General features: G+C 34.5%; 1 protein-coding gene across 2 annotated transcripts in view; it reads left to right on the plus strand.

Annotated features, from left to right (window-relative positions):
* Positions 1–12,894, plus strand: part of MAGI2 (membrane associated guanylate kinase, WW and PDZ domain containing 2) — a 1,487,205-nt gene that overhangs the window by 1,353,649 nt on the left and 120,662 nt on the right. For both annotated transcript variants that reach the window (XM_049783101.1, XM_049783109.1), the window contains one exon: positions 8,815–8,856. In XM_049783101.1, the coding sequence (XP_049639058.1) occupies positions 8,815–8,856 (42 nt within the window). The remainder of the gene's footprint in view (positions 1–8,814; positions 8,857–12,894) is intronic.

Here is a 12,894-nt window from a genome sequence, read left to right on the forward strand (position 1 = left end):
TTAATTTTCAGGTAATTCCTGTTTAATTCTACTGAATGAGTTTTGCCAGTACCTTTATTATCCTTCATTTGAGATAAAAGCTTAGATGGTTTTTTATTTCAGTAGTAAGATTCCTAGTAAACTTTCTCCATAGTCAGAACATTATTCCTATGTACAAATTTAGAGGTTCACAATCTAGGATAAAATAAGCAAGGCTATACATCTTCAGTGCCATGACAAGAAATTCTCATTCTTATCACAGACTGGTCAGATTCAACATCATAATAATCAGAGGACCAAAGGGAATTTATTTTGTCTGTTTTTGGCCAGAGGGATAGATGAAGCTTACATAACTGCAGATAGATGGCTATGATGACCCTTCTTTTTTTTGCCAAACTAGGCAACAAAAAGTGCTTCCTAAAGAAAATGAGTTCCCTTAGGAACCATACAAAATGAAGTTTAATCTTGTTGATGAGCTTGTTAATTTTGGGGGAAAAGCCTTGCACTTTTTTCTCACTCATTTAAAAGCCAGGCTTATTCTCATGGCTTATCTTATTATTTTCAGTTCATGGGGCCATTTCTTGGCTCTATCCCTAACTATATGAGAACAGAAAGAGGCAAGAAAATCTTTGTTCCCTGAAACTCTTTCTTCACAGCTCTGTCCTTTGGTGTGAACCCAAAATGAATTATGACTGGAGTTGTCCAAATTTTATTCTCTTCACATTGAACCTTGGTTATTATAAATAAACAATTTATGAGGTACAGCATGTCCATATTCCTCTGCAATAAGACATCGCTCAAATGCAAGACCATAAAAATGTCAGGAATCTGTATGGTGTAATGTGCCTTATGGTATTACCTCTTTCTAACAGAAAGTCCTCTGAAATTCCTTCATAAAAGAGAGCTCACACAATCAAATTTTTCTTGCCAGGAGTATTAGGAAGCATTAACCCATAATAAGCAATGAGTATCACACTAAAGGTAGCAATCAAAAGTAACTGCAGGCCATTTCAAAAGAACAATGGAGGAACAAACTGTTTTTTAGTCCATATTTGAAATTATAATTTGTAGTCAATCAAAATTGGGTAGTTGTGTTTTTCATGTCTATGCCTTTTATCTTGCTCTTTTGTTGCTCATTGTTCAATACTATAATATACATGTAATTCATGGTTAATCACAAACTGGTGGTTGCATTTCTTAGTTTCATTTTTCTTTTTTGCTGCTCTTCCCTTGTTCTTAGTGAACAGAATTGTGTTTACACTGCTGCTATCTGAGCAGCGAAACCTCTGTAAAAGTTGGGGTAGTATAAATTCTCACCCAGCCAGCACAATACTGACACTGAGGATGGCAGGTATAGAGCACAGATCAGCAGTAGCAGCTCTCAGAACCAGTACTATTCAGCCCGAGCAAGTCTTCCTGTCTCCAGCCTCCTCTACCTATGTGATTAAATCCTAAAAACAGTCACACTAGAAAGATCTCTAACTTTAAGAAAGGTTCTGATAAATCATGAATGTCATAGCTGCAGGCAGCTATTCAAGTAATCCTGAAAGGCTATGTTGCCTTGCTGTAGAACATCCTCACATTGGAACACTTTTATATCCAGCCCTAGGCTCATTTGCTCAGACACTTCTGTGTCCAATGGACTAGTAGTACCTCCCACAAATGTACTCTAGAGCACTATCGTATTTTAGTGAAATATGAAAATAATATATGTAAATGCAAATGACATGTAAATGTTAACACTGGGAAACAGTGACTTTAGTATTAAAATAACAAAGACTAGGAAAAGATTAATAACATCATGACTTTAAATGCCCTCAACTGTACTATAAAGCTTAATTTTATAAGCCTTTCCCAAGAGAACATTACTACATTACTATTCACACTATAAATTATGTTATAATTTGATTTTTTTTAAAAAAAATGGCTGGAGCAATAACAAGTGAGTATGGCATTTGCCTTGCCTGTAGCCAATCCAGTCTATCCCTGGCAAGCCATATGATCCCCCAAGCAATTTGATTTGACTGCTGAGCCAGGAGTAATCACTGAGCACCACCAGGTATGGCCCAAAAGCAAACAGACAAAGCATCACAAGTGAAATTTCTAATACATACCACATTTTCAGCTCTTTGAAATTATAATGTATTCCTGAAGGATATAAGTAAGTACAGTGAAACTGTATATGCCTTTTAATATGTAGATTTTTAAAGCTTAATTTTAAAAATAACATTTGAAAGGCTATCTTCATAAATGACTAGTGTTAGTATTTCTAATAAGAACTAGGAACTAAGTAATAACATTAAAGAAAGGAAAATGAGGCTAGGGACATGAATTTCCCATGTGTTTTAGAAATTGATCCAATATGGTAACGTATAAATTTATTTTATTCAGTACCGTAGGACATTATGTTCCTGCAATCAACAAAAGGAGGCGTGGAAGAAGGGTGGATGTGAGAAGCAAACTCTAAACTCAGTCTGTGATTGAAAGTTATTTAGTACGTCAAAGCAATTTGTTCATTGCAGAAGTTGACAATATAACCCAAAGTACTTTCATGAATAAATATGAGCGCATCAGTGCTGTAGTCAACTGAGTGTAATTGCTGGATGGCAAGTAGGTCCTAGTGAGATTATGATAATACAAAATGTCAGTTTTACAACTAATGCAGATGTTTAGCAGGTAGCAATATTCCATCTCTGATGCAGGTCTATCTTCTGGGTAAAATTGTATTTCTCAACTCAACATACTAAGCAGACACCCTAAACATGAAGATTTTATATAAGAATTTTGAGAAAAAATATTTTGAGAAAAATAATTTGTCTTTACTGTGTAACCACAAATTTCTGGTGAGGATGATTATTCTGCCTGCAATGATGGCTATGGTACTTCACTGTGCCAGTTGGGAATATGTGTCAAACAGAAGGCAGGCAATGGAACCCTTCATTAGCCACAAAAGCCTTTTTTTTAATCCATTGATAAAGTTAGTACTCATTTCTTTCTTTGAAACAAGCAAAGCTGAGTAATAAAGTAATCAGAATTTGGTCTTACTCGATTTTTAAATTTAATTTTAATTTTTAAAGTAAAAATTATATCCTTTTTATAATGTATATAACCTATTATAAATAATATAACATATAAAAGTGTGCTATTAATAATCAAAATAGAATTTAATTGTATGACATTCTCACTCTTTGCTTTTTAAACCAATATCTCCTAAACTGACTGTTTTATATTCAATTATTTTATTTAATCACCCTATTTTTTGATGGGGATAGGTGTTTTATTTATTCTTGCTCTGTCAGTACCTTGTATATTTTCACTATTATCCCCTTATCTGATGGGTATTAGGTGAATAGTTTCTCCCATTCCTTGGATGACCTTTGTATCCTAGTCACTGTTTCCTTTGAGGTGCAGAATCTTTTCAATTTAATGTAGTCCCATTTGTTTATCTCTGATTTCACTGATTGAACAGTGATGTTTCCTCCTTGAAGATGCTTTTATTCTCAATTTTCTGGAATGTTTTGCCTAGGTTTTCTTCTATATACCTTATAGTTTTAGATATGATATCAAGGTCTTTAATCCATTTTGATTTGACCTTTGTTCATGGTGTTAGATAGAGGTCTGAGTTCACATTTTTATATCTGGTTGGCCAGTTTTCCTGACACCACTTGTTGAAGAGGATTTCCTTGCTCCATTTTGTATTTTCTACATCTTTATCAAAGATTAATTGATTGTATATTTGGGGTTCATTTTCTGAATACTTAAATCTATTTTATTGATCAGAGGGTCTGTCTTAATACAATACCATGTTATTTTAATGACTGTTTTTTGTAATACAATCTAAAGTTGGGAAAAGTGATGCTTCCCATCTTTTTCCTAAGGGCTGCTTTAGCAATTTGAGGGCATTTGTTCTTCCAAATAAATTTTAGCAGTGTTTGGTCCACTTCTTCAAAGAATGGCATGAGTATTCTTAGAAGTATTGCATAAAACCTGTACAATGCTTTGGGGAGTACTGCCCAATAATGTTGATCCTCTCAATCCATAAGCAGGATATTTGCCTCCATTTTCTTGTGTCCTCTTGTATTTCGTGAAGCAGTGTCTTGTAGTTGTTTTTGTTTTTTTTTTTTTGTTTTTTTTTTTTTGTATAAGTCCTTTACTCTTTTAGTTAAATTGACATCAAGGTATTTGAGTTTCTGATTTTATTATATTGTTTTTTAATGTCTATTTCTTCTCTATCATTATTAGTATATAAAAAGTTCGTTGATTTTTATGTGTTGTTAATTTTGTAGCCTGCCACTTTGCTACACAAACCTATTGTTTCTAGGAGAATTTTGGTAAAGTCGGGTTTTCTGGGGTTTTTTGGTTTTTTTTGTTTGTTTGTTTGTTTGGGCCACACCCGTTTGATGCTCAGGGGTTACTCCTGGCTAAGCGCTCAGAAATTGCCCCTGGCTTGGGGAACCATATGGGACACCAGGGGATCGAACCGCGGTCCTTCCTTGGCTAGTGCTTGCAAGGCAGACACCTTACCTCGAGCACCACCTCACCTGCCCCCTTTAAGGTTTTCTAAATATAGTACTATATCATCTGAAAACATTAAGAGCTTGACTTCTTCCTTTCCTATCAGGATGCCTTTGATATATTTTTCTTACCTAATTACTATGGCAAGGACTTCCAGTACTATGCTGAATAGGAATGGTGAGTGGGGATAGTCTTGTTCCGAGCCAGATTTTAGAGGAAAGGCTTTCTGCTTATCTCCATTGGTATAATATTTGCCATGGGCTTGTGGTAAATGGCTTTGACTATATTGAGAAAAGTTCCATACATGCCTATCTTGTTAAAATTTTTTTTCATGAATGTTTGTTGGACCTTATCAAATGCTTTCTCTGCATCTATTTATATGATCATTTCTTTTTGTTTATTTGGTGTATCACATTGTTTGACTTGCATATGTTAAATCATCCTTCCATCTATCACTGGGATAGATGGATTTTAGTCTGGCTAGCCTATCAAGGTTTGACAGGGCAGTGTTGAAGTCTCCTATTATTCATGTCTATTACTATTGATGTCTTCAGATATGTCAACAATTGTTTTAAATGTTTGGCTGGTCCCTCATTAAGTGCATATACATTATGAGTGTGATTTATTTCTAGTGCACATATCACTTAAGCATCAAGAGTTGTCTATCTCTGTCTCTAATCGCCTTTCTAAGTCCAATGTCTGTGTCATCTGATATAAGTATGGTCATTTCTGTCCTTTTAATGGAGTTGTTTGCTTGAATGATTGTCCTCCAACCTTTGACTTTGAGTCTATGTCTGTTCTAACTATCCAAATGTGTTTCTTGGAGGCATAAGAATATTGGATTCAACATTTTTATCTCTTTTGTCATTCTGAATTTCTTAACTTGTGCACTTAACCCATTAATACTGAGATGATTGTCATGGGATTTAGTCTCATTGTTTTTGTAAGAGTTAGGTGTGTTGGTTGGGTCTGCTTTTATATCTACCAGTTCTTCTTTTAAGGTTAGTTTTGAGTCTGTAAAGTTCTATCTGTGAAGCTGATAGAATTTTTTCTGATAGTATCCTTTCTTCAAACCTGAATGTATGCCTGGCTGGATGAAGTATGCTTCATGATGCATTTATTTCATTGAGTTTTGTCACCATATACCACCATTGCCTTTGGCCTTGAGGATTGCCTTTGACAAATCTGCTGTAAACCTTAAGGATGCTCCTTTGTATGCTCCTTTGTATGTAATATCCCTTTTTGATATTACTGCCTTCAGTATTCCCTCCCTATCTGTGGGATTAATTATTGTTACTATAATGTGCCCTAGGGTGTTTTTCTTTGGATCTCTTTTAGTTGGTACTCATTGAGCATGTAATATTTGGTTGCATGCATTCTTTAGCTCTGGGAGTTTCTTTGCAATGATGTCCTTGATTGTTGATTTTTTTCATGGAGATTTTCTTCCAGGGTCTCTGGAATTCCAATGATTCTTATGTTGTCTCTATTTTATCACAAACATATTTGTTCAGATTCTTTGAGGATTTTTTCCCACAGATTTAAGGTTCTTTTCAAGCCTCTTCTGTTTAATGGAGTTGTTATGCATCTCATTTTCTAATTCATTGATTCTGTCTTGTTAATCTGTTGGTGAAGCTTTCCAGTGAGGTTTTTATTTAGGCTACCAAATTTTTAGCCCTGATATTTTGGTTTGATGTTTTCTTATTTCTACTTTCATGTCCTCTTTATTCTTATTTGTGCCTCATTCAATTCATTCAATGGATTCTTTGATTTCCTTGAACATCTCCATATTGTCATTCTAAATTCTTTCTAATAGAGGCTATGTAGGTGGATGGTATTTATTAGGTCTTCAGATTCAGTATCTTAATTCTCTAAGCATGATGGTGTTCTGTGATGCTTTCCCATCATGTCCTTTGCAATGTGTTTTTTTTCCTACACATTGTGCTGGTGTACATTGGTTAGGAGATAAGTGCAACTACAAAGCAAAGTGGAGCAGCTGCACTTCTTTGTCATTGTGTCTCTAAGCAGGAGAAGCCTATATTTTTCAGCAGAGGAGGAGCATTGCCTCTCAGGTTAAAGTTGTTTTGGGGGGAGGAGGCACTTACACTTCTGTTTCTCAGAGCTTCTGCCAGCCTCCTCTGGAGCTGGAGTTCCTGCTACTTTTGTGTCTCTGGGCAGGAGAAGCCTGTGTTTTATACTCTTAATAAAGTATGATAAGATGGTGCCAGAGAGATAGTATAGTGGGTAAGGCGCATGCCTTACATGTGCTTTGCATGTTACTGACCCAAGTTTGGTTTCTGGCACTACATACGGTCCCCTGAGTACCAGCAGAAGTAGCTCTGAATACAGAACTATAAAGTAAGTACTGAGTACCGAAGGTATAAATTACTTTGGGGGTGCCAGGGATCAAACCCTGTTCATTCTCAGGAAAAGAAAGCACCCAATCCTTACTGTACTATTGCTTAGGTCCCTAGGGAGTTTAAAGACATGGAGGGGGAAGGCTTTCAAGGCCACAAAAAAATTTTCCCCAAAATAATTTATATGAGCTGATATGTATGTGTATATATACATTTCACTTCTTATGCGGTTATTCTAAAATGTTATAAGATTTCTTTAAAGGTAAATATGTGGAGGTAAAGACAGCTTTATAAGAAAAATTCACTCATCTTTTGTAAACAAGTGTATATATATATGTATATATATGTATATACTTTGAGAGTTTAGCATCATTTACTTTTCATGAATAATGACTTAATTCAAAAGCAAAGCAATATGACAAGCTTACTCTAAGTTTTATATAGAAGCAAAACCATTCTGCCTCTCTCAAAGAATTTTCAGATTCTGATATTAATTGAAGAGTGTGATTATGACACAGGTTTGTATATAAGATGCCTCTGCTCATCTCAAACTCAATTAGAAGCTTTGGAAACTTATCTCAACAATTTAAAGAAAGAGGAAGCATAAATTAAGATGTTAGTAAGGAAACAAGAATTATAGACTACTCAGAAAATCAGTTGTTCAAAAGAAAAAGAGCAGTCTGGAAAGTAAAATTAATTTTATCTTTAAAGTGAAATAAACATTTATATAAAATGCTAAGTTTATTTTTTCTACAAGAGACCCTGGGTACTGACAGAAACTTATCAGGAGAGTTTACATAGTAATTGTGCTTTCTGAACCTTGATGTTGCCATCTATAAAATAATGGACTTGGACAGAAAGTTTTCAAAAGTTCTGCAGCTCTGGTGTTTTTTTTTTTTTTTTTTTTTGGTTTTTGGGCCACACCCGGCGATGCTCAGGGGTTACTCCTGGCTGTCTGCTCAGAAATAGCTCCTGGCAGGCACGGGGGACCATATGGGACACCGGGATTCGAACCAACCACCTTTGGTCCTGGATCGGCTGCTTGCAAGGCAAACGCCGCTGTGCTATCTCTCCGGGCCCAGCTCTGGTGTTTTATTAAATCTATTATGATGTTAAAACCGTATATTTGGAAGGCAAATAATGTAATTATAATGTTTTCTACATGTTCTTCAGTTCTAGATAGACAGAGTAAAATCTCCATTTCTCAAGCATGTATAGGTTTGGTAGAGATAGAAGTAATGCCTATTAGACCTTTATTTACCTCTGATACATTTTAATGAGAACAATATCTCTATATATTTCTATGACACTTTATGTAGCTTGGTTTTCCCGAGTCCTAGAATTCTACATATAGATATTTGTACATTTAAAGGTACTTCATATTTATATCCATCAAATTGTATTATATAAGTAAATCCTAATTTATAATTCTTATGAAGGATCCCTGTGGCTAAAAAAAAATTAGTTCAGCTACTTACATATCAGTTCAACTCTAAAAATAATTCAAAGTATTTAAACATTTGGTCTGTTATACCAACACAATCACAGGTTGAATATTCTACTTATTTCAATATTTGATAATTTCAATATTATGTGGTGATTTAAAAAACACTTATTATGTGTATATGTCATATATAGAATGACTTTACTTTCAATTAAACTTTCCAACAATGAGAATTAAAATTTTAAAAATACTTAGAAATGGTGACTTTTTTCCATTCTAATCTAATAAAATTAAGATCTTTCTATTTGTTGTACAAATGAAAGAAAACATTTACAGGCATGTTCATATACATAAGATAGGGTAAATCTGCTTTCTAACATGTGGATTCCAAGGAAAATAAATGATTAAACATGAGCTTAAAATGGGGGTGAAGGGTAGTTATATAAACAACAATAAACAGTAAAGATGAATTTTAAATGCCTTAAATGAATATAAATTTTAATTCCCCATTTTCCCATCTAGAACAAGTGCCACCCAGGACCAGTTTTCGAATGGATTCCTCTGGCAAGTATTGTTCAGTACTCACAGTTCTGTGAATGAAACATCTTCATTTTGTGTAACAAATCATTCTTGAGTAGTATCAGTTTATTAGCATATAATCATCATGCTAATTCTCTCCACCTGCATAAGCATATCTTTAAGGTAGATAGCAAGTTGTATCACTATGACTCCAAATGTCTTCTAATAAAATACATTAACTATAAAGAAAAATAGCCAGATTCATTGATATAGTTCCTCAAAAATGCCTTAGTAAAAAAGACCATGTTAAAACTAATATCCAAAAAAGTGACATTAATAGATGACACCCATGCTTTACAAAACAGTGACCCCCAGATGCATGTGGATATTGGACACTCAAAATGTGGGTACTATGAATTTAAGTGTGCTTTAAAATTCATACAAGGGTCCGGAGCATTGGCGCAAGCAGTAAGGCGTCTGCCTTGCTCACACTAGCCTAGGACGGACTGCAGTTTGATCTCCTGGCATCCCATATGGTCCCCCAAGCCAAGAGCGATTTCTGAGTTCATAGCCAGGAGTAACCCCTGAGCATCACCAGGTGTGACCCAAAAATCAAAAAAAAAAAAAAATAATCCACACCAAATTTCAAAGGCTTAATTCCAAAAACTATAATTATTTTATATTCATTCATGCTTAGATAATATTGGAATTTCTTTGGTTAAATGAAAGTTATTATTAAAATGGATATTTTACTTTTTCTTCTTAAAATGTGAATTGTAGAACACTTTACAATTTATGCTGTTTGCATATTATTTATATTGAGTCTCATTAACCTAGAAAGAATATATCACTCTAATCTAAAATATATCAAGAGTTTTGAAGTATAGATATTTCAGATACACTTACTAAAATGTTGCTATCTTAGAATGAAATTATTTTTTACATCAAAAAATTTGCCTAATTATTCTAAACAAACCTACCAATTTTGTTTAGGCTAAAGAGTTTAATGTTATTATGGGCCATCTATAAAAGGAAAAAGAAAGATTTGTATATTTTTATTTTTTTAATTAGTAATGGAAGTTCTCTGAACAGCTGATTAAACCATAAGATTGAAAGCCAGACATTCAGACAATTGCATCAGAGAGTATTTTATAATAATACTATAATTTCAGATCTGTGGGCTCAGAGTACACATTTCTAGAGTGTTTCCATGATAACAGCTCATTATCCATCTCAGCATGCTCTAACAGCCCTTGGAGAATATATGTGTTTGAGATCATTTCATTCTGTAAGTTTCCATGTTATTTTTGATACATAGAAAATATGGAAGATAACATGTATATTTTGCCCTCAAGGAATACCTAAAATATTTGTTTATCCTAGTCTGAAAAATGTAAAGCATAATCACCTTACATACTGACTTTAAAATCCTTATGATTTTATAATTTTTAAGAATAAAAAAAAGAATATCTTATTCCCCGTGGTAAAATGAGACCTAGTAATTAGAGTAACAAAATGAAAGCCAGATTTAATTTGAGTTTCTAAATCTTAGCTTACTAACCAAGTACATGCATTTCTTGAGAAAAAACTCAGCTTATAAATGTACTTTATTTGAAAACAGAAGAAAAAAGAGAATGCTTTATAGTTTCAGTTACCTTAATGCATGTGCAAGATATTTACATTTTCACAAAATACACTACTTAAAAGACAAGAATTATAATATAATTTAATTTATCTCTTATCATTGTACAATATCTATTTTCAAGAACAGCACCAATCCAAATGTTTTGTTAAATGTTCACATAAGTTATCAAATATCCTGGGAATTCTTAACTGTTCACAACTACATAAGGGTCCAGAGAGATTCAAGTACATGCCGAGCATAAGGCCAACACCTGTTGGATCCCCAGGGCATTCCTGGGTGCAGCTCTGGAGGTTCCTGAACACTTGTAGGGGTAGCCACAGTAATCTTTGGCACGGCAGGGCCTGAGCATCAATGCATCCTGGAGTCCCATCATTCAAGATATTTGGCTGAGAATTACCAGAAGAATTCTCCAGACCTCCTGAGAACAGCTTGATAGAACCCCCCCAAAAAAAGCATAAATATTTTATCAGATTATTACTTTTGACTCATGTTTTTACCATGATTTATAAAATATTTTTATTAGCCTTAGCTACATGTGATGCTTATACAAAAAGGCAAAATTGATGGTAGAAAATTTTAAATAATATAATTATGAAGCTAAATGATAACTCTTTAGTGGAATGCCCCTGTGGCTTATTGGATCTTCTATATTTGTATCTTAAAACTATTAAATTCAAGAATCATTTATTTTGCAGCTCCCATGTTGTGAATAATAGAACATTATAGATAGACATAGACAATTATCTCATCACCAAAGGAGAATGTTAGTGAGAAACAATGAAATCAATAGCCAGGACCTTTAAGAAGGCAACTCCACTCAATGATAAGAGAGTTGAAGCAGTTTCACAAAAACCAAGGGTTTGAAACTACCTAGGAACAGAGAGATTATCCACTAGGTAAGTAATTTATCTTGTATATGGCAGACCCTGGTTTATCCTCTCAGCACATGTTTTCCTGAGTGCTATCAGTATAACACCTCCATCACCACCCCTCTACTCAAAAGATGCCTAGAGGAGGAGACCCTTCCTGTTTAGGTGCCAAAACAATCAGGATTCATAAAATGCCAATAGTATGAAATAAGACCCATTAAGTTAGAGAATGGGTATTTGATCACTAGGATATATCCAAACTCTTAAAGAAAGCAGAAGTTCAATAATGCCACAAGAACTGCAGCCAGACTGGCAGCTCTAAGTTTGAAATGAGAGAGAAAAGGAGTAAAGACTTTTCTAGAGAATCCATGTGATTGGAATTTTGTTTTGTAAAATTTATTTGGACACTAAAGAAAAAGACTAAATAAAGAGTGAAAGATAAAGTTTGCTATGGCCACGTTCATTCTACCAAGGAAAGGAGTAAAAGGAAAAGATTATATTAGAGAAAAACTGCATTCACCACCTGTCTAGTAATGTTAGATTCAATTAACTGAAACCAATTCATTCCCTTGTAACTGAGTCTCTATTTGCAGTGCATTGGAAATCCAGATGCCAGATATATATTTAATGACCATCTTTGCTACCTGATTCTTTTGTAACACAGTCTTTCCTAGATCTCTAAGGAAAGGCCAAAAAATTAATGTTCTTTCCAAAAAGAAAAATAATGGAATGAATGCATTCTCTGTGCCTAACTGTGATAATAAGCCCATGGTACTTAGATTTTAATTAAATCATGAAAGGTGATTCAAGTACCAAATTTTAATTGACATGTTTACTGCAGCATCCCATGAGCAAAATTAATCTATAAAACTGCCATTATTTGCATTTTTGAAGCTTGAAACCATTCACAAAATTAATCAATTCTATTCAGTCACCCATCCTTTTCCTTTATTCTGTGCCCATAGCTACATCTTTCACAAATTCTAGGACAAGGATATGTGTGAAACTTTCCTTGTTTTTGCACAAAAGGAAACTCATCCTTTGAAATTCTGTTCTTCTGTGGTGTGAGGGAGGTCATCCTAACACTTGAATGTGGCGCCACTATTTTCATATAGTCTTTACCAGTGTCCATTGAGCCCAGGATTAGCCAGATATATCAATTTATTCCATTTTGAACACTTACCACAAAGATTCATGCACTATCCCATCTGAGAAGATTATCTGTAAATGCTAAATGCACCATCACTTAATGTCTGAGACTCTGGAAGCTATAGACCAGGGAAGAAACATCACTGACCATGGCTGGTCATTAGTTTAAAACCAATGGCTAATATCTATGCCTAATTCATTTCTTCACAGTCATTCACAAGAGCTACATTTTGAATCATGCCAAGCAAAGCCTTAGAGTATTCCCTAAGAGCTCTGCAAAAGGGACTGAGGAAAAAGTTAAAAAGAGCACAGAGGGCCAGAGCGATAGCACAATAGTAAGGCATTTGCCTTGCACACAGCCAATATAGGACAGACCTCAGTTCAAATCCCAGCATCCCATATGGTCCCCCGAGCCTGCCA

This window comes from Suncus etruscus, chromosome 1 (assembly GCF_024139225.1).
Source record: "Suncus etruscus isolate mSunEtr1 chromosome 1, mSunEtr1.pri.cur, whole genome shotgun sequence".
Taxonomy (NCBI): Eukaryota; Metazoa; Chordata; class Mammalia; order Eulipotyphla; family Soricidae; genus Suncus; species Suncus etruscus.